General features: G+C 39.4%; 1 protein-coding gene across 2 annotated transcripts in view; it reads right to left on the bottom strand.

Moving 5' to 3' along the window:
- EDNRA (endothelin receptor type A) overlaps positions 1–19,141 on the bottom strand; it is a 72,251-nt gene extending 53,110 nt beyond the window's left edge. Inside the window, exons 1-2 of one of the 2 annotated variants that reach the window (XM_017850075.1) lie at positions 18,653–19,141; positions 13,952–14,441 (exon numbers count right to left, since the gene is read on the bottom strand). In XM_017850075.1, the coding sequence (XP_017705564.1) occupies positions 13,952–14,371 (420 nt within the window). In that variant the 5' untranslated portion in view covers positions 14,372–14,441; positions 18,653–19,141. The remainder of the gene's footprint in view (positions 1–13,951; positions 14,442–18,652) is intronic. The other variant, XM_017850076.1, reaches the window with a different exon arrangement.
- Positions 19,142–24,288: the final 5,147 nt, after the last annotated feature.

The raw sequence follows: 24,288 nt of genomic DNA, 5'->3' as shown, positions 1-24,288 counted from the left end.
AAAAAAAAAAAAAAAAAAAAAAAAAAAAAAAAAAAAAAGACTTTTAGAGAGTAACTCTATTTTCATATGAAATTTCTCCAAAATAAATGAAAAATCTTCATCATCTCCTTTTCCTTTTTCTTTTACTTAACTGAAACATAAATGGCTACCCCAAAATCTAGCCACCTGGCTTAGTGCTGCTTTTAATTACCCAAAGGACAATGTATTGAATATTTCTAAGTGTGTGACAAAGAGTTTAAAAAGTGTTTATTTTGGTTAGAAAACATGTGAATTGTGGTTGCCAAGACCTCTCATGAGACCAAAGTTCTGATGTTTACTAACATAAATCGAGACGACGAAGAGACAATAGACCTTGGTTGTTGTAACTGATGTTGGCTGTCAGCTTAGGAATAAGCCTAGTTTGTGTCATTATGCCTAGTGGGATGCCATGAAATGGTCCCTTCATTATTTATTTTTTTCAAATAAAAATAATGACCTGGGCATGGTGGTTCACGCCTATAATGTCAGCACTTTGTGAGGCCGAGGTGGGAGGATCACTTGAGTCCAAAAATTTGAGATCAGCCTGGACAACACAGTGAGACCCTATCTTTACAAAAAATTCAAAAAATTAGTTGGGCATGGTGGCATGTGCCTGTAGTCCCAGCCACTTGGGAGGCTTAGGTGGGAGGATTGCTTGGGCTCAGGAGCTTGAGGCAGCGGGGAGCTGTGGTTATGCCGCTGAACTCCAGCCTGGGTGGTAGAGTGAGGCCCTTTCTCAAAAAAAGAAGAAAAAGAAAAAGAATGATGTAAGAGGTCAAGTGATTTATTCAAGATCAGTGACAAACCATTTTAAAAAATAAAACATATTTTGATTTCTTGAGATTATGCCCATTTACTTCTTGCGGTTAAGGCATGAGGCACTTAAAAATATCAAAGGTTATGAAGTGTCTGGGTGCAGTGGCTCATGCCTGCAATCCCAGTGTTTTGGGAGGTTGACGTAAGAGAATTCCTTGATTTTAGGAGTTCAAGATCAGCCTGGGAAACATAGTGAAATCCTGTCTCTATTGAAAAGAGAAAAAGGTTATGAAGCCTTATTCACATTTCTGAAGTTCAGATCTTGAGCTTTGACTGCCTGTGGGTCCAAGTGGAGGCAGATGAGAGGCAAGGATGAAAGGCAGGGGCAGGGCAGTTGGTGAGATGCCACCAGGCTTGACAAACTTTTTCAATAAATGGCCAGATCGTAAATATTTTAGGCTTTCTGGGCCATATGATGTCTGTTGAAACTACTCTCAAAAGCTGCAATAGAAAATACATAATAGGTATGGCTGTGTTCCAATAAAACTTCATTTACAAAAACAGATGGTGGGCCAGATTTGGCTCACTGGCTGTAGTTTGCCAGGCCCTGGGTGAGCGAATCAAGCAGGAGAAAGCAGCAATGCTTGAAATTGGGCTCTGGAACATCACCTTAGTGCATACCACTCCCTCTGGGTTGACTTCCTTTATGATGGTACAGGAGCTGGAGATGATTCTGAAGTCACTGCATACAATTAATGAAAATATTACTGTGAAGCTATTTCCCCAGAACAAAAAGCAGGAAAAGTGTCAATGACTCACTTACATTTAAACTCTTATTCATAAGATTGCAAAAATCTAGTGCTCAGACATTTCACAGAGTTCTGAATGACTTCCTGGGAGTATTTACATTGTAAGATGGTTCCATTTCATATGTGGTCAGTGGGTTTTCATAAATAAAATTTCTTTTTGGGATGTTGCAAATGCAAATTTTGCTGATGATATTAAGATAAATTTTTCTTTTAGGCCTGTCTTCATGTATTCCAATTTGGTAAATTTCTATGACAACCATCCCTACCCTGGCAATCTTGTACTGAGATGACAATCTTTGTACTTTCAATGAACACTTTTAGAGGTATTTCACATTAAAAATAGTATCTTTGTTCTTTGGTTTCAAAAAGTCCAAGAGAGGCTGGGAGCGGTGGCTCAGGCCTGTAATCCTAGCACTTTGGGAGGCCGAGGTGGGTGGATCACGAGGTCAGGAGATCGAGACCATCCTGGCTAACACGATGAAATCCCGTCTCTACTAAAAACACAAAAAATTAGCCGAGCATAGTGGCGGGCGCCTGTAGTCCCAGCCACTCGGGAGGCTGAGGCAGGAGAATGGTGTGAACCCAGGAGGCAGAGCTTGCAGTGAGGCGAGATAGCGCCACTGCACTCCAGCCTGGATGACAGAGCGAGACTGTGTCTCAAAAAAAAAAAAGTCCAAGAGAATACTTGAGTATAAAACTTGAGTATAAAAACTCTGCTGGTATCCAGGCTAACTTTATTGACTATTTACTTGTATCCTCAAATAGAACGTGAGCAACTTGAAGCCTAGATTCCTGTGTGTTTTCTACAGGTGCTTAGTCAATGTGTGAGTTGATCTGGGAATTATCCATTATGAAGGCAGATAATAGATTTTCTTGAAAGGCAAATAATTATCATGGACCAAGTTTATATACAGGCCACACAGGTCTTAAAGCTTTTAGAATTAGAAAAGAATTCTGGGCCAGGCATGGTGGCTCATGCTTGTAATCCCAGCAATTTGGGAGGCTGAGATGAGAGGATTACTTGAAGCCAGGAGTTCGAAACCAGCCTGGGCAACAAAGCAAGAACCTATCTCTAAAAAAACAAAAAAACAAAATAAAAGAAGAATTCTATTGTCTAGTTCTTAATTCTGTACCTTACCCTCATGTAATTCTCCAACATTACTGAATAGTAAAATATAAAAGGGTTATGATCAAGAAAAATTATATGAGAAGTATATATTTAGTATGTAGTTATATATGTTGATACATAAATATTACAGATATTATATACACAGCTATAGGTTTTTATATCTATATACTTACATAGATATTCAACATATATATGCACCAAAAAGATGCATTGGAGAATGTCCACAGCTGCACTATTCAAAATAGCTCAAAACTAGAAACTACTTAATAATGCCCATCTTTAGCAGAATTCATAAAGTGTGATATTCACACAGTTAAGTGCTATACAATAATGAGAATGACTGAACTACAACTGAATGCAACAATATGGATGACTCTCACAAACATAATGTTCAGTAAGAGAAGTCAGACACAAAATAATACATACAGGCATCATAGGATTCCATATGCTAGAAACACAAAAACAGGAAAGCAAATTCATGCTGTTAGAAGTCAGGAAAGTGGGTGGCTTAGGGGTTAGGATAGTGACTAGGAGACTTCAGGGTACTGGTAATGCTCTGTTTGTTGATCCTGGTTATACATGTGTTCATTTTGTGAAAATTAACAGAGCCAATGCTTAGGCACATTATTCTATGTCTATGCTACATTTCAATAACATGTTTAAAAGTTTAAAAAGTATTAAGATTCTTAAATGATATAAACCTAATTTTCATAGATTTAGCTTCTTTAAGCAAGTAAAATTTGTGGAAACTGAAAATATGCAGAGAAATACCATACTTATGACATCAATGACACCATTTTAAAAGAGAAACTTTGCTGTATTCTAGATATTTCTATCTGGTGAAAACTGACATTTAAATCTTCTTTCAAACTAAAAGTTCACAGTGGTTAGATATTTTCTTTTGTACAGACATTCTGCAAAATTACTTTATGTGACATAAAACTTATGTGGGATGAGGTGTAATGTGTTATTCAATATTTTGTTAAGAAACATGTATCCATTACCTTTCATATTTTGATAAGCAATATTTTGGACATTGAAAAAATGTTCAATAATGTTTCCTTTATTTGTTGCTTTTAAAATTAGGAATGAATAATGAAGTTCCTTATGTATTAGATTTCATGGAAAGGTTTCACAAAAGGTAAATTTTATATGCAAATCTTTAAAAATTGAGGATTACTGGCTTCTTTTAAATGATCGGTTTATACATATCCACAAATGTCATCTGTTATGCTTCCACATCCTCCTTTTAACTCCTGCACATCTGGTAAACCCCCAAGGAGGAAGGTCTAGAAAAGCAACCTCTAGCTTTATCAGTCAAGCCTGATGTTTCTAACCCAACTGAAACTATGGGCTAGCCATAGACATTCATTCTTCTGTATCCTGTCCACAGACAAATTGCCTCGCCTTTCAAGTGATAACTAGATGAGCCATTCGTTTGGCGAAACACATTTCTCTGAACAGATGTGTTGAGGCAATTAGTCCATCAGAAACTCAATCTTTCCTCTCAGTTTATTTATTTATTTATTTATTTATTTATTTAGAGACGGAGTCTCGCTCTTGTCCACCAGGCTGGAGTGCATGGCCAGATCTCAGCTCACTGCAAGCCTCCGCCTCCCGCGGTTCACGCCAATTCTCCGTGCCTCAGCCCTCCTGAGTAGCTGGGACTACAGGCGCCCACCCGCGTCGCCGCTAGTTTTTTGTATTTTTTAGTAGAGACGGTGTTTCACCGTGTTAGCCAGGCAGGATGGTCTCGATCTCCTGACCTCGTGATCCGCCCGTCTCGGCCTCCCAAAGTGCTGGGATTACAGGCTTGAGCCACCGCGCCCGGCCAGTTTATTTATTTTTTATTTTCTGGCTCTCCTTCTGTCAGTCAACCTCACTGACATGACAATGAATATAGGCTAAACAAATCCTGTTCACCAGATGTCCCAAGGCCATCTGCAAGACTTACAACATAGATGCTATTTTGGAGTGCAATCTATTGTACACATTTTCTTTACAATGTGTTACTTCTGTCTTAAAGAAGGAACTAATGAAGCTGTTGGATTTAGTGGAGAGATAAAAGGGAATGATTTTCTTCTTTGAACAGTCTTTGAAAATCTATTTGTGTTAGGGATAACATTTTGGTAATTATAAGGTTTGTCTTACGAGGTGTGTGGAAGAACAGTATGGCAGGCTGGCTAACAGCACAGCCTCTGGGGTCAGGCTGGATCCAAATCCTGGCCCTGCCATTTCTAGCTGTGTGACTTTGAGAAAGTTACTTAATACTCTGGGCCTCATTTTTTTCATATTCACATTCAAGCAACAGTAGCATGTCATAGATTTGTTGGGAGGCTCATATGACTTAGCTTGGCATAGAGTAAACACTACACTTTAGGTAATATTCTCATGTTATATATTAGTATATATAACATATTTTAAGATTGTATATTTTCCCTTCATTGATTTAGGAAATCCTTTTCAACATAGTAGCCAACTCCTGGGCTCAAGCTAGCCTCTCACCTCTGCCTCCCTAGGTGTTGGGATTACAGGCATGAGCTACGGTGCCTGGCCAGAATGTTCCTGTTAAAATGCAAACCATGTCATGTCATCTGGACAAAACCTTCCAAAACTTCCTATCTCATTCAGAGAAAAAGCCAAAGACTTTTAAAGGTGTATAGGTTTTCCTTGTTTACCCAGGACAATAGGTTTATGCCTATTGTCCTGACATAATAGTGTCTCCCTTCACTCTCAAAATTGTCCTGTTTGGACAATAGATGATACAGTCACCATACTATCAGGCCCTATGTGCTCTACCTCTCCCCTACTCTTGCTCTATCCTCATATCCTTGTGATCTCATTCGCCATGACTGTCTCCCTCCCACTCAACCACCATGGCCTCCTTGCTCTTCCTTTAATCCTCCAGGCACATTCCTGCCACAGGGCCTTTGCACCTGCTGTTTCCTCTAACTGGAATGCTCTTACCTTAAATAACGGCATTGTTTTCTCCTTCATCCCTTCTTTTACTCAACTGTCACCTTGTATTGAGGTCACCCACTCAATATCTGTCTTCTTTCCACTCCCTTTCCCCATTGTACTTATCTACTTAGCACTTATCTTACATACTATGTATTTACTTATTTATTTCCCTTTTTGCCTTGCTCTTCTACCAGAATCCACAAGGGCAAGGATGTCTGTCTGTTTTGTTTGCTGCTATTTACCCAATGTCTTTATTGAATAAATGAAGAGCAGTTAGAGAATAAAGACCTTATATTACTGAGTAAACAAGTGGTGAATGAGTTGCCATCTTTATTGCCTTCTAGTATAAATCTGATCTAAAATAACAGGAGTCTCATGTTTAGGGCAAGTATGAGATGCAAGATTTGACTTGCTTCTTTTCTTGGTACTAGTCTCCAAGGAAGTTGTTTTAAAAGTCAGAATGTCAATAAAACTCTTAGAGGTGTTTAAGTTCTGAGAAGCGACCTCTAAATGTGCACAACCAAAAATAATACTAAGTCTTTCTGAGGGCACATTTGATTTTAGGTTCCAGAGCCCAAGAACACTGAGGGCTTCAAACCTTCCAAATTTATTTATTTTATTTTTTTTCCAGGTTGCTCTTCTGCAAAAACGTACCAAATTTAAATAGATGCTTCAGAGCAGAGTTTTGTATAATATTTGATGTTCAAATTTAAACATAAGGCTACCAAAAATTAACACTGAATGACACATTCAGTTTTATTATTAAATTTAATTTCAACTACTAACTTTTAATCTTAGGACAGTTTTCCAACAAAACTAGACCTAGTTAAAATAAAATTGTAGCTATAGAAAGCAGTAGTTCTAACTCCCAAGAGAATGTGGTAGATCCAGAAGGCAGTTGTAGAATTTCTGGCAGTATATCAAATTTATTTTGATGGAATTTCTTAGAACAGCCTTTATTTAACCACTCCAGTCTCAAAATCAACTTCAGAGACAGCAAATTTGATTCCTCAGCCCCCTGCATTTTAGTTCGCACACCCTTTATACTAACTGTATATACTTTGCATAATAATCAAGCAACTTATAAGACTACCCTATAGAAATATTTCAGGATAAAATGGCCTGAACTTCTGCTTTTATTGATCAGAAGGCTGAAACCAGAGCAACATTTACACACACACACACTCATATACAATGTATCATGTGAAAATTCTTTTTTAAAACCTAAAACTTTCCTGTATCATTATTTTACGTTAAATTTAGAATATAGCAAACTCTTCCAATGAGCTAAATGAACTCTTTGATGGGGCAATATCATTAGCCATGAATTTACATCTCAACACCTTACTAACAAGAACAGGACTGAAACCATCTCTCCCTTCTCAGCCATGGGAACAGTCTTGCAGTGATGGACGGTTTCCATCCCCCATCACTGACGCGGGAATAACTGTGCTGTGAGCCAAATGCTAAGGGTTAGCAGAGTAACCTCACATGAGAATAATTACTTAACATGACCATGAGAGAAGGCAATGAGGTTCCCAGACACAGGAAACGAAAAGTCAGAAGGGGAGGTAGAGCTGGACAGGGTTCTGAAGCCTTTCCAGACAGCAACTTCCTTACAACAAACACCAAATTGGCTAATAAATTTATCACTCTGTCATTTTATATGTACATATATTCTTAAGCTATTAGCATAATGTTTTGCGAGGTACATGTATCTTAGTAACGCCAGAAAAATCAACCTATTTTCTATTCTCTCAAGAACAAAAAAATCTTCTGTGATATGAATGTTTATCTTGATATTCCAAATCACTTATAGGTTAATATTTCAATCAAAACTACAGTTACAATTATGCTTAAAGAATGGATATTGCACAGAAATAGTTAACACAATGCCTGAACCATGAGACAAGAACTCTTGACCCCTAGAGACAAAAGGAAGGGGAAAATCATTTTGCTGTTATGTGCTGCTCTGCTTCCCATGAGCTTCTCACAGATTTATGGACCCTGAGACATTCTGGTTTTCAGAAAAAAAGGTAGAAATTCAATAAACTCAATAAGCAGGTCTGGTTGTAGATCTGTAATTGCAAGGGAGAAAAACATTCTAATAGAGGCACCTATAGTGCATTTTCTTTTTTCACTTATTTATCAAATATTTTTAAAGCTGGGCACTGGAGATACAGTGATAAATGAGAATGATGGCAGCATGCCTCAAGAAACTTGCAGACAGGCCAAAGAGCCGGCAAATACAATAGATTATGTGTTAAGTGCTAGTACAGGGTTAATAAAGGGGGTCTTGGGAGTGGCACTAACCCAGTTTGGATCACGGATACTTGCCAAAGAGATGATTAAGCTGAGATCCAAGGAATAAAGTGGAATAAGCCAGAGAAGGCCTGAGGAAAAAATATTCCAGGTAGAAGGACCATATTCCAGGTAGAAGGACTCAGATAGATAAACCAGGTTAGCTGGAGTAGAGAGAGGTAGTGGAAAAGTGTGGAAAGAGAGGTGCCTGCAGAGGAGGCAGCATCAGGTTGGAATACAATCTAGCTGGGATACAATGCACCAGTGAGGAACAGGGATCTTCGTCAAGGAACACATTTTCTCTCTTAAAATTTAGAGAATACAATTTCTATAGCTAATTTTATTATAGCATGATTCTTAGAGGACATGAGAAAAGTGTGTTTTTATTTGCTTGATGATGCAGTAAAAGGGAAATATGCTTATCATGTACAGAATTTGGTGGGTAATTTGACTAAGTTGGGGAATAGTATGTACATACCACAGATAATGTCTTCTGCCTTGTCTATAAATGAAGAATCCCTTTGACAAATCATCATCATCATCATCACCACCACCACCCCCACCATCATTATAATTTTAATTTGAATATCTCAGATTAATCTGATTTGAAGTTAAGAGTGAAGGCCCTTATCAAATCAAATCATAACAACAAGCATTACTGAACATCTGCTATGCTTGAGGCATCTAATCTGTAAGTTGTGACAATTTATTTTTAAGGCACAAATTGCTGTGGTGATTTGATATGTCAAGAAGTAACTTTTGTAAAGCTGCCCCAGAAGGATGGATTCCAGTTGCACAAGATGTCAAAGGCTGTGTGAACATGGAGAAAACTGGCTCTATGTGAATGTCTCTCGTTTCCACATTGTTCAGATCCTCTGCCAGAGCAACATATTGAGAGTCCTGACTTTTCATTGCAAAATATTCATGGTAATTTCATGCAGAAATAAGATGTGTTTATTATTCATTGTTGTCCTCAATAAGGGGTGGTTGCTTAGGGTAGACAAAATTAGTAATCAACAGTTACTGGATTCTATCACTGTTGTTCTCACAGAACTGCTTTGTGCCACATGCTAAGTGGAGACGTGATTTACGTGGCATATTATCCATGGTATCAATTCCCTGCTATGCATGTCAAAAGCGTCTATGGCAAGCCATTGGACTGTACCTCTTGCTTCTTTCCATGGCCACCATTCTAATCCTCTTTACTCCATCTCTCTCATACATACATTTCCCTGCATTCTTGTTTCTGCTTAAGAGATGAGATACAGTGGTATATGGAAATGTCTGTGTATACATATGGCGGAGCTGTTATCCTGAAGCTACACAGTGCCAAGCCTTGGCTCATGCACAAATATCACTTTTAGGGCTTCCACTCTGTTCAAAATTACAACCCATCTCCCTATGGACAACACTCTATGGCATATATTTCATGAATCATTAAATAATTATTAAATTCTATACTTTTCATCTATTTTGTCATCTAGTAATCAGGGGTTATTTTTGGTCTCCCAACATGGAGACAATGTTTTAACTATTTTGCTATTCTAACAAATGTAAATATCCTATATACAGATTAATTTACTTAGCTAAGTTTTTGTTCTTCTTGAAAATTTCAGATATTAGATAATGTAATTTATTGACAAATTGAATCCACCAGCAGTATGTGTTATAAGCTTGGGTATATGAAGAAATCTGCTGACTCCTTTCCCTTCCTCCTTCCTGCTTTTGTCAATATTCTACTGCAATTAGTAATATTATCCTTTTTTTGGACAACTAAAAATCAGTTATCCTTTGATAATCTTAGAAATAGTTTTTCTTTAACATTAGCATTTGCAAGGCCATTGTGTTTGAAAACCAAGAAGGCAACTGGCATTCATTGGCTTGCCTTGGTTCCTTCTGCCTTGCATTTTACTTTCTTAGATTGCTGACTTTCTTTTATCATCAGGTTTTGTGTGTGTGTGTGTGTGTGTGTGTGTGTGTGTGTGAGTGTATGTAAGCAAGGGCTATAGGAACTTCTTTTCATCTTTTGGGTTATTTCTGTTTGATGCAATGTATATAATTCTAGGCCTAACTCATTTTTCAAACTAGGATCTGTAAATGCTTCAGTAGCAGCAATTCGGTGACTATATTCAGTCTCTCTGAGAATGTTATTTAGGGCAAAGTATGTTCCTTGGGGGTAGTGATAGCATTTCGACAGACCTGAGCCATGTGTGTTGGGAATTACTTAGAAGGAGGTGAAGTATGGCCTAAGTGTGGAGGGCCTCGATTACTAAACATGGGGGACAAGGGGACAGGTGGGAGCTCCTGGGTGCTTTTGTAGAAGCAGTGGCACTTGACAGATGAAAGCAAAGTCCTGGATATATTATGGGGAAGAAGCTCTGAAGATATGGAGATCAATTAAGAAATTTCTGAAAATTTAGATGTGGAATGACCCCACCCCACCTTCCATGCCACAGGCCATCCAGAGCCACCAAGCAACAGCTACATGGGTTAATGACATCTGAAATAGCCCAGCTGTTTGATACCTGTTGCATTACTTTTCAATGTGTTTTATATCACATTGATCTATGAAACCGTTTCAGTACAATCTTTTTCAAAGTGAGAGAAAGGGAATAAAACATTAATAGGAAGAATACTTTATCATGCCTTCTTTTTCTTGTAACATTATTACAGTCTTATCAGCAATTCTAGCTTGCCTCAGATATTAATACAATCTTTAAATAGTCTACTTCCACTTATGCTGACTCTGATATGACTCAAAGCAATGTTGTCTGTCTGGAGACACCTTAGAACTGAGCATAAAAGCAACTGAGAGTGGATGATGAGAAATTTCATAGTGGGCACAATGTATGTTATTCTGGTGATGGATACCCTAAAAGCTTTGACTTCACCACTATGCAATATATGCATGTAACAAAACTACATTTGCACCCCATATATTTATACAAATTAAAAAAGAAAAACAATTAATATAATTGTTAAACACAAAAATAGGTGTGGTTCAAAACTCATCTTCCTTTGAAGAGCATATTAGATACTTTCAACTATTTATTCTTCTTTCAACCTAATCCTTCTAATAGTGAGGGAAATAAAGAAGGCTCATGCATCCCTTTAACTGAATATTCTCCAATTGTATGCATTATTTTCACAGCTACATAAATGTGATAGTAAAGTGAGATGGACAGCTGCTACCTTGCTCTGCAATATAGAGGTAGTGAACTTGATATGGTTAGAGGAATCTATAGGTTTAATATGTGACAGACTCCAAAGCACCAGAATTTTACTGTTGGAGGCAGCTATGGGGAAAGAGATGGGGGCCTGTGACTCACATTGCTTGGAAGGATCTCTTGAGTATCCTGGTTAGAAGTCAGAAAAATAGCAACATGTATGATCTCATGACCTAGAGAGGAGGATGACAGAAAGATGTGGAGATCGCTCCTAAATACTGTGAGGCTCTTTAGCATACTCCAGTGCTTTTTTCTCTTTTCCTCTGGAAAAAGATTGAAATAACTAAAGAGTATTTTTTTTTTTAGCCTAAAGGTTTACTTTCTAAAATTAGTGATGGTTAAATGTACTCCTATGATGTGAAAGTACCAGTCAAACTGTCAGCATTATTTAGAACTACAGTAAGGTATACAAAGTATTGGATTCCAAGGAGGGGAGAACAATATGGTCAAATAAAATGTGTTAATTTTATTCATTGCTAGGTGAATGTAAAGCAAAGTTCTATTTGCATTTTTACCAAATCCAGAGACATTCCAGATGATCTGACTTAAAACATTGCCATGGTATAGAAATGATGTTTAGTCTGGTGATTGGCAGTATCACCTCAAAAAGATAAGCAGGTATCCTTCCCAGCAGTTGTGGATATTGATTGGCTAAGAAGCTGCTTTGCACATGGTCAAATCTACATAGTGTGCTTCAGGATGAACAGCAGCAGGGAGTTATTAATGCAGAGATGGTTAATTATTTTCTTGAGCCATGATGGGTTGGTTCACTAGTTCATAAGTATGAATAATTAATGTTTGATACTCCACACTCTGATGGCTGAAGAGTCAAAATTTGAATTTTCCAATTTATCATTAAGGAGAAATGTCAGGAAAAAGTCAAGTGGTTGCATGCACATAGTATTTCATAAAGAGAAAACTTTTAAAGGAAAACTTAAAGTTATGTAGCGTATGCTAAACATTTTTAATCAATTATGCATTTTCAATTTTGCATCAGAGTTTAGTTCTCAATTCCTATTTTAAGCTCTAATAGAAAACACATGTATTTACACTATCCTGTGGAAAGAGATGATAATTTTTTGATTATTTGTTCTCTAATCTCTTCAATTTTGGAAACAGCGTATTGGTGTAATTTTGGGAAGTTTTTATTTGTAATGTCAAAATTGTAACCATTGTTTTCATCTATAGTGTCAGACCACTGATTTTTCTGCTAGGGCAATATAATGTAATCACAGCTTAAGTGTACTTATTGGAAACTGAGAGATTACTGTTTTACTTAAAATGTGTTATATCTTCAATTGATAAAACTTGCCATTTAAAGTAATATTTCAGAATATTACCTCTTAGAATAGTTGCTTTCTATGTGTAATACATAGAAGGAAAAAACAAGGCTGAGGAAAATACTCTTCCTGGGTTTAGAATAAACACATTTCATAAAATCTGGCATAGATCAAGCCATTTCATTTGAATTTTAGTACATTTGAATTCTTGCAGCAATTTTTCCCTCACAACAACTAGACCAAATATGGAATATCTAATTCCTTCGGCTTTAGTTTGTTTTGGGACTAAGTAGTCTCTGATATAGTTTGGATGTTTGTCCCCTCCAAATCCCATGTTGAAATGTAATCCCCAATGTTGGAGGTAGGAACTGGTGGGAGGTGTCTGGCTCATGGGGGCAGATCTCCCATGAATGGCTTGGTGCTGTCCTTGAGTTAGTGAGTGATTCCTGAGACATATGGTTGTTTGCAAGACTGGTGCCTTGCCCCCTTCTCTCTTACTCCTGCTCTTGCCATGTTACGTGCCTGCACCCCTTCCCCTTCTGCCATAATTGGAAGCTTCCTAAGGCCCTCACCAGAAGCAAATGCTGGAGCCATGCATGTATAGCCTGCAGAGCCATGAGCCAATCAAATCTCTTTTCTTTATAAATTACCCAGCCTTTTTTTTTTTTTTTAATAGCAATGTAAAATGGCCTAATACAGTCTGTAAGCAAGGTGATCACAGACTGGTTAGTTATCTTCCTCCCACACTGAGGGACTGGCTTTGTTGTGTTTCTCTTCGGTTCCTCACTGCCTGGCTCAGGGGTGGGCACACAGTGGGTGCTCGATAAATGCAGACTGAAGAAATGAAGGAGACCACAGTGAAGCAAGCCAGTTTTAAGTGGTATTAGTAATGCTGCTCAGCAAGGTCAACACTGGCCTGCTATCATGTGGACCCCATTATCTCTAAGTCACCCAAATCACTGAGAAAAGCCAGGATGCCCTTTGGCTTTAATCATTAATCTAGACAGTCAAAATAAAATAAATACCATTCATTTCAAGTTGGACTGTAGATATCTGGCTTCTGAACAGCATCATATTCAACAGGTAACTAAACTCAAGGATATGTTTGTTTCAAGTATTTTCTGGGCTCAGTAGCTCTCATTCTGGAAATTACATTTCATAAAAATCCAGGGATCTTGGCAAGACTACCTGTCTAACCAGCAAGCTCAGGGCTGGCATGAGAATCCAAGTCATGAAACACTATGATTTCTCTGAAATACTATTTTGTTACAATTAAGGTAGAAACTAAGTGTAACATAAGACAGATAATAAAATTTTTAAATCTTAAAACTAGTAGTTAGAAGATAGCAGAAATAGCTCTCAGTAAAAACACAGATAAAATTCCAAAGGTCAGAAAAGTCTGCAGCAACTCTCCATGTGGAATCAGAGCACGGGTTTAAATCTGCAAATACATTTGTGGTTACTTCCTACCTTAAATACATTGATAGGGAGATCAATGACCACATAGATAAGGTCTCCAAGGGCAAGGCTGGCTATCAGCGCGTTGGGGCCATTCCTCATACATTTGTTCTGGTAAATGATCCTGAGCAGAGTTGCATTCCCCACCATTCCCACGATGAAAATAGTACAAGATATCACAGTGTTAATGTATTTAAAAGCTGAAGTAATTTTAGTCTGCTGTGGGCAATAGTTGTGCATTGAGCCATTGCTGGGTAGGACCAAGTTAGTGGGTTGATGAGTGGTGACCAGGAGGCTGAGCTCTGTGCCATGAAAAGTGGTGAAATCATCCACATGATTGCTTAGATTTGTGCTGTATCTCTCAGGGTTATCACTGATTACACATCCAACAAGTGCCAGCCAAAAGGATGCCCTGAGACAAAAGGTTTCCATCTTGAGGCAAATTTGAGGAAATATCTCTTATTGCACTTGTGCTGCTTTTACACCTTCACTTTTTTTTCACCTGAAACAAAAGGAAAAATAATTTTTGTTACAAAACCCAGTTGCCAAAAAGATTAGAGTCAATGATCATTTATTGATTAAATTAAAATGCAGGATATATTTGGTGATTAGATAAGATGTATATCAGGTTACCCTATGGCAGAGTAAAACCAGAAAAAAACCAAAGCTCTATTAGGGCAAGATCTATCTCCTCTATGTCAGTCTCCATCTCCATCTCCATCATCTCCATCATCTCCATCATATTCGTCATCTCCATCTCTGTCTCCATTTCCATCTCTATCGCTATCTCTGTCTCTATCTCCATCTCTAGCTCTATCTCCATCTCCCTATCTCTCTTGCTTTGTCTCTCTCACTCATGTCTATACATAGCTATACTTTTATCTACATCATAATATGGATGAGGCTATGGCAGTTTTTCCTTCAAGTAGTAGTTACTTATTTCTCTACATTCAGGTTGATGAGAACCTGAATTACAAAAATCTTCAACAGTTGAGATACAAACATATTTTTTAATGAAAGAGAAAAGGCATTATATGCTGAGTAAAAGGTACAGAGTATTGAGGCATAAAATAAAATTATCGAATGTAAAAATTCAATCTTCTAAAATGTGTGCTGTCTTGCATATGGTAAATAATGAACATAGGATTGAAGTGCAGCACAGGTAGCCATCTAATGTGTTATGAAATGTTAATCAGAACTCCGGTTAACACCATTAACACATTGAACAATTTTAGTTTCAATTAAAATGAAATAATTGATAAAACAAAACATTTGTTTTGAAAACCTTGATGATTAATATATAAAATCTAAATTTTCTACATACTTTTTTTTGCTTTTTCATTTCTCAGAAATTATCATCATAATATGGTATTTGTTGATGAATGAAATGGGAGTAATGAACTTTCCCAGGTTAGTCATAGTATTGGTTTTCCAAGGGACATCTGTCCCCATGCTATCTTTTAACCATCCTATATAGCTACATTTGTTTTATGCCAGTCACTGTACCCTGTACTATATGTGCATGATGCCCTATAATCCATACAGTGGTCCTATGGGGGTAGATCCATGGTTCAATTTTGAAGATAGGGAAACAGAGGCCCAGGAAGGTGAAGCAGCTTGTCAAGGCCATGGGTGATGGGTGGCAACGCTGTGATTTTAAGGCAGGTCAGTCCAACTCTGAGCTGGAGCTGTTAACCACTAAACTATCCTGTCTCTCATTCTCATGCTTTATTTGTACGTAAAATATTTTAAAGAAGTCTCCAGAGTTTAGATGAAGCAATAGACTCAGGAGGGTGATTAGACATTTTCAAAGACCATCTGGTGTGGTTTATTTATTTATTTATTTTTAAGTCACTTGCAGACAGCAAGTGGTCCTTCCTGTCCAGGAAGTCTAGGAGACTTTAATGAGGAATAATCAAAGATAATTAAAAATAGCTTATCCTATTTCAATATTTTTTATATTTCCTTTTCTATAGGCTTTTATGAATCTTCAAATGAAGACATAATCTGATTTATGCAATGGTGTTTGTATGTGTCTGTGAGGTATATACCCAGGTCATAATTTAATCTTAAAAAAATTGAGTCCTGGCTGGGTGTGGTGGCTCATGTCTATAATCCCAGCACTTTGGGAGTCCAAAGCAGGAGGATCGCTTGAGCCCAGGAGTTTGAAACTAGCCTGGGCAACTTAGTGAGACCCTTTCTTTACAAAACATAAAAAAGATTAGACAGGCATGGTGGCATGTGCCTGTAGTCTCAGCTACTTGGGAGGCTGAGGTGGGAGAATCACTTGAGCCCAGGAGGTTAAAGCTGCAGTGAGCTGTGATCGAGTCACTACACCCCACCCGGAGAAGAAGAGAAAAATCCTGTCGAAAAAAAAAAAAAAAAAAAAAAAAAAAATTTAAATAAAATGTAAAAAAAAATTGAATCCTTTGTATTAACCACTTTTAGGAATTTTGACAATTATCTTGGGAAATCAGTAAAGCTTAGGTTTGGCCAATATGTGGATAAAATAAGATTTATTCAAGTTGTATAGGGTATATATAAAGTACAAGTATTGGATACTTTTGCCTTCCCCAGAGATTTCCCCCCCAAACTCTGAAATAATAGTATATACATATAGTAACTTATTATATAGGTATCTGTTATCTGCTTTGAGCTTTACAACTCTAAGTAGGCAGGAGCAATATCTCCATTTTACTTATAAGGAAACCGGAGTATTGAAGAAGTATTTAGGTCAAGGTTTCAAAGCCAAGAAATGGCAGGACACGTAATTTTGCTTATAGGACTTGACTCACTCTGATTAAATGGGAAAAATATCAATTTTTCAAGGTTAGAGGCAGGCCATGTAATTTTCAGCTCTGATTAGACTTAATTATAAACAGTTTGCAGTTTTTTCCTGCTTCTTATAATCTGGAGTGAGTATCTGGCCAAAAATTGATAGACTTATGAAATGACACCATTTCTATTCCAAAGGGAAGACCAGGACTCCAAGAGAAAAGCTTCTTGTCATCCTTGTCATCCTCCTCTTTGGATCACAGAGACAGGGGGAGAAGAAATACTTTCATATCTTGTGCTGTTTAGTGACTAATGTCTTCCAGCTTCCCAACTGAAAGAGAACCTTCAATAACAGCTTTCTTAAAAATGAGAGAGAGAGAAGGCCTTTTCCAGAAATGGAATGGCTCTCTGTCGGTCCCAGTCGGCTGGGAACCGACCTGTGAACTGACCTGGCTACGGTGGGTACTGCTCTACTCATCAGAGGTCCCGTGGTGCTTTGAACGTTAGCATGCTGGTCTGCTTGGTTAGCAGATTATGGCAGGAGGTAAGGCCAACGCTGTGGGTTCTTAAGGCACGAGCCAGCTATCATTAAAACCCCTTTCCTTCCTCCTCCAACAATGACACCACCACAGAAATCATTTCTGATGACTTCTCTGTCAGCTCTCCACACATGGTAAGCTGCAAAATGAAGGGATACTTGGCAAAGGCATGCGGATGTCATATTATCATTGGGTGAAAGTACAAAATCAAATGAAAGAAGCCCATCAACTGCAGGTTCTTCCAAAGTGGGCCCGTAGTTCATTTCCAGGAATCTGAGTCAGGCTGTGCTTTGAATCATCAGTCATAATCAGTCACAGTGCTAGTGAAGCATCTCAGGTTCAGACCTGAAGGGCATGGTCTACAGATTCAGCATTCTTCCTGTTTGGGGTCTGAGAGTTTGGGGAGTGCAAAAACTATTATTAAGGAAGAGGACTGAATCCTTACGCTTACATTTTAACCATTTAACATATGAGACTCTCAGGATCAAAGTTCACCTGTAAATTGGTAATTTGGAAATTCAGACCTTATCAAAATGGCATGAGTTTAGAGCATTCAATTTACATGAAATGACTGCCAAGGTGTTTCTCAATTAGCTAACACATAGACAACTACAGGTGGGGGAAAAAACAAGTAAACTAGGAACTTTTTACAAGTTTGCTGTGGTTTTGCTCTCCGGTTAAGAAATGAGCAACTCTCCTTAGAGACAACGCCTGACTTTAACATGCCTCCCACCCCCAACTCTATCAGGGGAAAGCCATTAGGATGATGTAAACAGAGGGTGATTATCTAGAAGCAGCCCTTGTTTTCTGCACGTGCGAAGCAACAAGTGTCCTTTAAAGGCGAGCACAGAACAAAACACCCAGACCTTCACAGGCAGATTTCCAAAACTAGCTACACTGGAGGTTTTCCCAAACACCTCAGTCCCTCACACCGAGTGCCCTTGGCTACCCTTGGCATACCCAGACCCAGATGTGGGGGAGGAAAAGCAAGCGAGTAAGAAAAGGCTGTGGAACCACCTTCACAAGTAGGCGCTGGAGCAAGCCACGGAGCTTGGTGCTCCTCAAAGTTCTTGCATGCCCGGGGAAAAGGGTTCACCCAGGGAAAACTATTGGGCTTCCTCTTCCTAAAACTCCGAATCCTAAATCCTACACGTGGGGAGAAGTTCCCCGAACCCTACACGTTCCCCGACCGCACCCCTCACGGAAGGCGCCCGCTTTCCCGCGCGCCCTGGGGCAGGTGGGTGCCAGCCCCTGCTGCGACGGGTCGCCCAAGCTGCAGGGAGTTCGGGCCAGAACGTTCCCAGCTCTCGTCTTCTCCCGACCCAGGGGCCCAGGCAGCGTATCCGCCATCCCCGCACCCTCCCCAGTCCTAGTCCCAATAGGAAAGACTTGCACCGACCGTGGAGCTCGGCGGGCGCAGACAGCTGCCGGGTCCGCGAGGCGCCTGGGCCAGAGGAAGCCGGAGCCGGCGCGGGTGGGTGGCGCGGAGGGTGGCCGGTGTCCCGGGCTCCGGAGCGGCGGCGGCTCCGGCTGCACAGCTACCCCGGCTTCAGAAAACTTCCTGGGCACTGCTTCTCCGGGGGAGGTTTCGCTGGGACCCCAATCCCCCGCGACGACCGGGTGGGATGGATGAAGCCTCTCCACCTCCTCTCCACAATCGTCAGACCAGCGGGATGACTGTACGCGCGCGCGAGGGCTCGCACGAAAAAGAAAACTCCGGAGGAACACGCCTCCAGTCTGTCCTCCCCGTCTCCTCCCAAAGCTCCAGACCTTCCACTCCACTCTGGGACCGCAAGAGCGCCCCAACCTTCCAGCTATCCTGGGACACAGCCACCACTAAAAAGCACAAAGCTGCCGCCCCCTTCCAGGCCCTGAAGGGCAGGAGTCTTTTTTTAACTATTTCCTTCCTGAAAGAAGAGGTGGGGGATGTGGAGGAGAGAGGGTAGAGTTTGACAGACAAGACTCAGAATTCCGAAAGGCCTTGCAGAGGAACCCATCCTCTTAGTGCAGGCAGATTTGATTTGTGATGGAACAACTGGACCCAGAGCCAGGGCCCACGGGTGGTTTCTTCTCCGTCTTCCCTGCCCCCTTTGCTTAGCTTGTGTGCTCCCTTTTAGCTTGGAGGCCGTTGAGGAGCCCAAGTGGACAGCAGTTTACTGGATCAGGTGGTTTGCTTCTATCTTGTCCCTTGTAGCCGGCATCCCACGGCTACAGACCTCCAGCCCAGGGCGAAGAAGGAGCCTCAGGAGAGACGATGGAAGGTTCCAGTGTGTGGCTCCCTGAAACCTCAAGAAATTCAAACAATGAGGAAGCAGACCTTACAGAAAGTGGGTCTCAACATCTTTATCATGGCAGAGACTTTATCCTAAATTGGGGGTGGGAGAGGAGATGAGGGACAAAGGCCACTACCTGTGACATGTGAGTAAAAACTGGGGGCTCCTCAGGGAAGGCCTGCCTTGGAGTCCTTCAGTGCACTGCTAGAGTCAGCACATTGTAGAAACGTGAGGTTGGAGCACTGGTCACGTTGTATCCTATGCTGTTCCAGTTATCTGTTGCAGCTAAACAAATCACTATAAAATGTAGTGGCTTAAAACAACAACACTCATTTACTCTGTTTATCAGTCTGCAGTTTGGGCAGAGTTTGTCTAGGACAGCTCGTTTTTGCTCCATGTAACAGGCACTAGAGGATCCACTTCCAAGATAGTTCACTTGCTTGGTGTTGAGTGCTAGTGTTTCTCCACGTGCGTCTCTCCACAGAGACTTGTGGAGACTTGTGGTTTGGGCTTCCTCACAGCATGGTGGCGGGGATCCAAGAGTGAATGTCCCCAGAGACAGAAAGTGGAAGCTGCCAGTTTCTTAAGGGCTGGGCCCAGAAACTGGCACTGTCATTTCTGCTCCATTCTATTAGTCAAGCAGTCACAGATCGCAGATTGAAGGTGAGGATCTATAGAGCCCAACCCTCAATGTGAGGAGTGTCAAAGAATTTAGGGACCATTTTGTAAAACCATCAAAGAGATCTACAGAACACTACCATTGAAAAAGGCCTTAATAGTCATCTAGTAGGGTTAGACTAGGTATTACCCTGTGCATTAATCTTACAGCTTCTCTATGAGGGAGAATTGGCCAATCAGAATAACTAATAGCTTTTATAAGTGCCATCGTTTACATTAAAAAAAGGTGAGCCTTTGGGCATGTGGCTTGGCAAGCTCACAATATTTTTGGGAAAGGAAAAGTTACTGCTTTGTCCCAGAAGAGGCAGTTCACATATTGGCCTGTGAAACATGTGCTGGATTTCAGCCCTTATTCACTCTGTGGCCAGACACACTTGGACAGTGCATCACCTGCATATCTGAATATGTCAGTCTGTCCAGTAGTCTTTGCTAGAACACACCCATCAGGCCCTGCCTCTTGAGACAGCTGATCTTACTGTGGTGTAGGACTAGTTACTAAAAATTCTTCCTTCACACCTATTAGGATAGCCATTATAGTAAAACAAAAGCAAAAACAGCAAAGAACAAGCGTTGGCAAGAATGTTGAGAAATTGGAACCCTTGTGCATTGCCAGTCTGAATGTAAAATACAGTATGGCAGCTGTGGGAAAACAGCATGGTGACCCTCCAAACATTAAACTTAAAATTACCCTATGATCCAGCAATTCCACTTTTTGGTATTTACCTAAAGAATTGAAAACAGAGACTCAAACAGATATTTGTACACCCACGTTCATAGCAGCATTATTCACAAAAGCCAAAAGGTGAAAACTAACCAAAAGATGGAAACAATCCAAATATCCATCAGTGGACGAATGGATAAACAAAATGTGGTATATACATGTATGTATATGTATATAAATGCATGTGCATAACACAGAACGTTATTCAGCTTTAAAAAAGAATGATACATGCTACCACATGGATGAACATTGAAGATATTATGTTAAGTGAAATAAGCCAGACACAAAAGGAAAGATATATATTTTATGATCCCACTTGGATGAGGTACCTAGAATAGTTAAATTCACAGATACAGAAGGTAGAATAGTGATTACCAGGGGCTTGGAAGTGCTGAGGGGAGAATGGGAACTTACTGTTTCACATGGTTCAGATATTTAGTTTGGGATGATGAAAAAGTTCCAGTGATGGATGGTGACGATGATTGCACAACAATGTGAATGTACTTAACACCAATGAACTGTACACTTTGAAATGGTTAAAATGGTAAATTTATGTTATGTATCTTTTACCAAAATAAATTCTTCCTGACATCAAAACGAAATCTGCCTCTATACATTACCTGTTGATCTGCCCTCTAAATTCATAAAATGAGTTTACTGTCTCTTTTAAGGTCTTTAAATATAAATAAGTGTACTTATGTGAATCATCAGCACAGACCTGCCTTTGTAAGAGAATAGGATTGCCTAATTCTAGATGAGAACAACATAAATGTTCTTTAGCTGTTGGAGATTTATATCCTAATTTTCTCAGCTTTACTTTGGAAAAATGACTTCAGGGGACTTGAACCAGTTTTTAGTCAAGTTAACTTTACCTCCAGCTACCCTTCTCCCCGTAGATAATACTGTATATACTTGCCCCAATCTATATTCCATGCTTTGTACTTTCAAAGAACATATAACTAATATATTTGACTAAGTTTTCAACTTGACTTTCAAAGGCTATTTCTTTCCCCCAGAAAGTGAGTTGGATGCAGATTTGCAGGTTTTCTGGGTTTCAGGGAGACTATCCTATTCACACTTGACTTCTGGTTCAAGCAGCTCACTAAGTGGAGGATTACTGTAATGAAGTTATCTTGGCATCATCTTAGTATTGTATTGATTTCATGAACAAAAATTGCTGAAGATTAAGAAGTACTCAATGTAGCACTTAAAAAACCATTTTTTTTCATGTGTCCTTGGGGCAAATGTTCTTCTGAATTTAAGTTTCTTGATTTAAATTTACAAATCCATTTTACAGTTGCTAACTCCCAAGATTCTCAAACTTGAAATGCAGTAGTGGTTTTGAGTCTTACGGTATTTGCTAGAGATGTTATGTTCATGGTTAAGCTCTCTGGAAGAAATGAAACATGAAGGTTTCCCAGAAGAACCGCAAAGACTGGTTGTGAGAGTAAAGGCAGAGGAATTGGGGAAATGTATGTCAGAGATCTGAAACTGTCACTACAGTGCTCTCATTGGTTAGTGCTGTGGCCAAGACTATTGGCAGCAAACAACACCTGCCTGGAGATGAAAAGACAAGCCTTATTAGTTGAAGATCCATTTTTAATTAAAACTGACTGCAGGCAATTTGTTTTTGAAATAAGCACAGTCATGTGCCACATTACATTTTGGTCAATGGTAGAACACATGTGGTCCCATAGGATTATAATACCTAACTTACAAGAGATTTGAGAAATATGCTTTTAAAAAAAGAAGAAAACAAGATTATAATACTGTATTTTTTTTTTACCATACCTTTTCTATGCTTAGATATGTTTGGCTACACAAGTACTATTGTGTTACAACTGCCTACAGTATTTAGTACAGTAACTTGCTGTACAGGTTTGTGGCCTATGAGTAATAGGCTATACCATATAGCTTAGATGTGTAGCAGGCTCTATCATCTAGATTTGTGTAAGTACACTATATTATATTCACACAACAATGAAACCACATTTCTCAAAACATATCCCCATCATTAAGACACATGACTGTACTCCAAAATTAGTCTGTAGATGAGCTGCTGGAGATTCTAAAGTGTTTATGAATTGCAACAATGTTGCACATGGTGGTTTAGACTAGGTTATTCCATTAAAATATATGTAATATATCATGTAGCCCAAAGTTTTTTTATTGCTGGTGGCCCCGTTGGAGAGCTGAGAAATCAATCAATCTTAGTATTACTAATGATAGGGTAACCAGATATTAAGTGTCCACTGATCATGTATTCCATTCATTTAAAAATGTTTCAGTTGAATATAATCAGGTCTTCAGCTGTGACTTCCAGTTTCCAACAAAGATAGGGAATAGATGAACAAGGTAAACAAATACTATGAGGATGCAAGTAAACAAATCTGAAAGTTACAACATTTTACAGGGCAAGTAGCCTGTCTCTTCAACAAGTCAAGCAATGAAAAGATGATTATCTCTTTCTAGATTAAAAGAGATTTAAAGGAACACAACGTTCAGTTGCGCTGTCCTGGATTGGATCCTGGTTTGATTAAAACAACTATAAAGCTCAGTTTTTTTTTTTGGGGGGGGGGGCGCTGGGAATTTTGAATTTAGACTAGGTACTAGATGCTATTAAGGATTTATTAATTGTATTAAATGTGAAAATATTATTTTGGATATATAGAAGAATGGTCTTATATTTTAGAAATTGTTTTAGGGGGAGATATAACTTACTTTTAACTACCAAGACACAAACAAAAGTGACGTGAGTTAAAAAAAACTGAAAAGTACAATGAAATACAGTGGTGGACAGGCATAAAACAGACATTCCCACTCCGAAGGGAGACATAGGCAGGACCATAGAGCTATTCAGCTGCAAAAGTGCATGGGTTATTCTTCAAGGAAAGGGAAGAATGGCCCCAAAGGTGATTCAGAGATCATTGGAGCTGCCACTCCACCCATGGGCCTGGAATCAAGGCTGTTTCCATTCTCACTTTCAAAGAGTGGGATTGCCTCTTAGTTTCAGCAGGCCAGGATGGCACCTCCCAGTGCCTCAGGGGCAGGGTTGCCCCACAGAGCGACAGGGTGACACTTTCACCCCAACATGCCTGAAGGGCAGAGTATGGAACTAAAGAGGATTATTCTCCAGCCTTAAGATCTGGTGGGATATTCCCTGGTAGGTTTTGAATTTGCTTGGGAGCTATCACTCCTTCCTATCTTCTGGTTTCTCCCTTTTGGAATGAGAATGTCTATCCTCAGCCTGTCCACCACTGTATTTTGGAAGTATGTAATTTTGTGTTTTCATAGGCACACAGCGAGAAAGAAATTTTGCTTCAGCATGAATTATACCTTGAATCTCACCCATATGTGATTTAG

The sequence above is a fragment of the Rhinopithecus bieti genome, unplaced genomic scaffold (genome assembly GCF_001698545.2).
Source record: "Rhinopithecus bieti isolate Rb0 unplaced genomic scaffold, ASM169854v2 scaffold_32105, whole genome shotgun sequence".
NCBI lineage: Eukaryota > Metazoa > Chordata > Mammalia > Primates > Cercopithecidae > Rhinopithecus > Rhinopithecus bieti.
The sequence above is the reverse complement of the archived record's forward strand: the minus strand, read 5'-3'. Positions and strand labels throughout refer to the sequence as shown.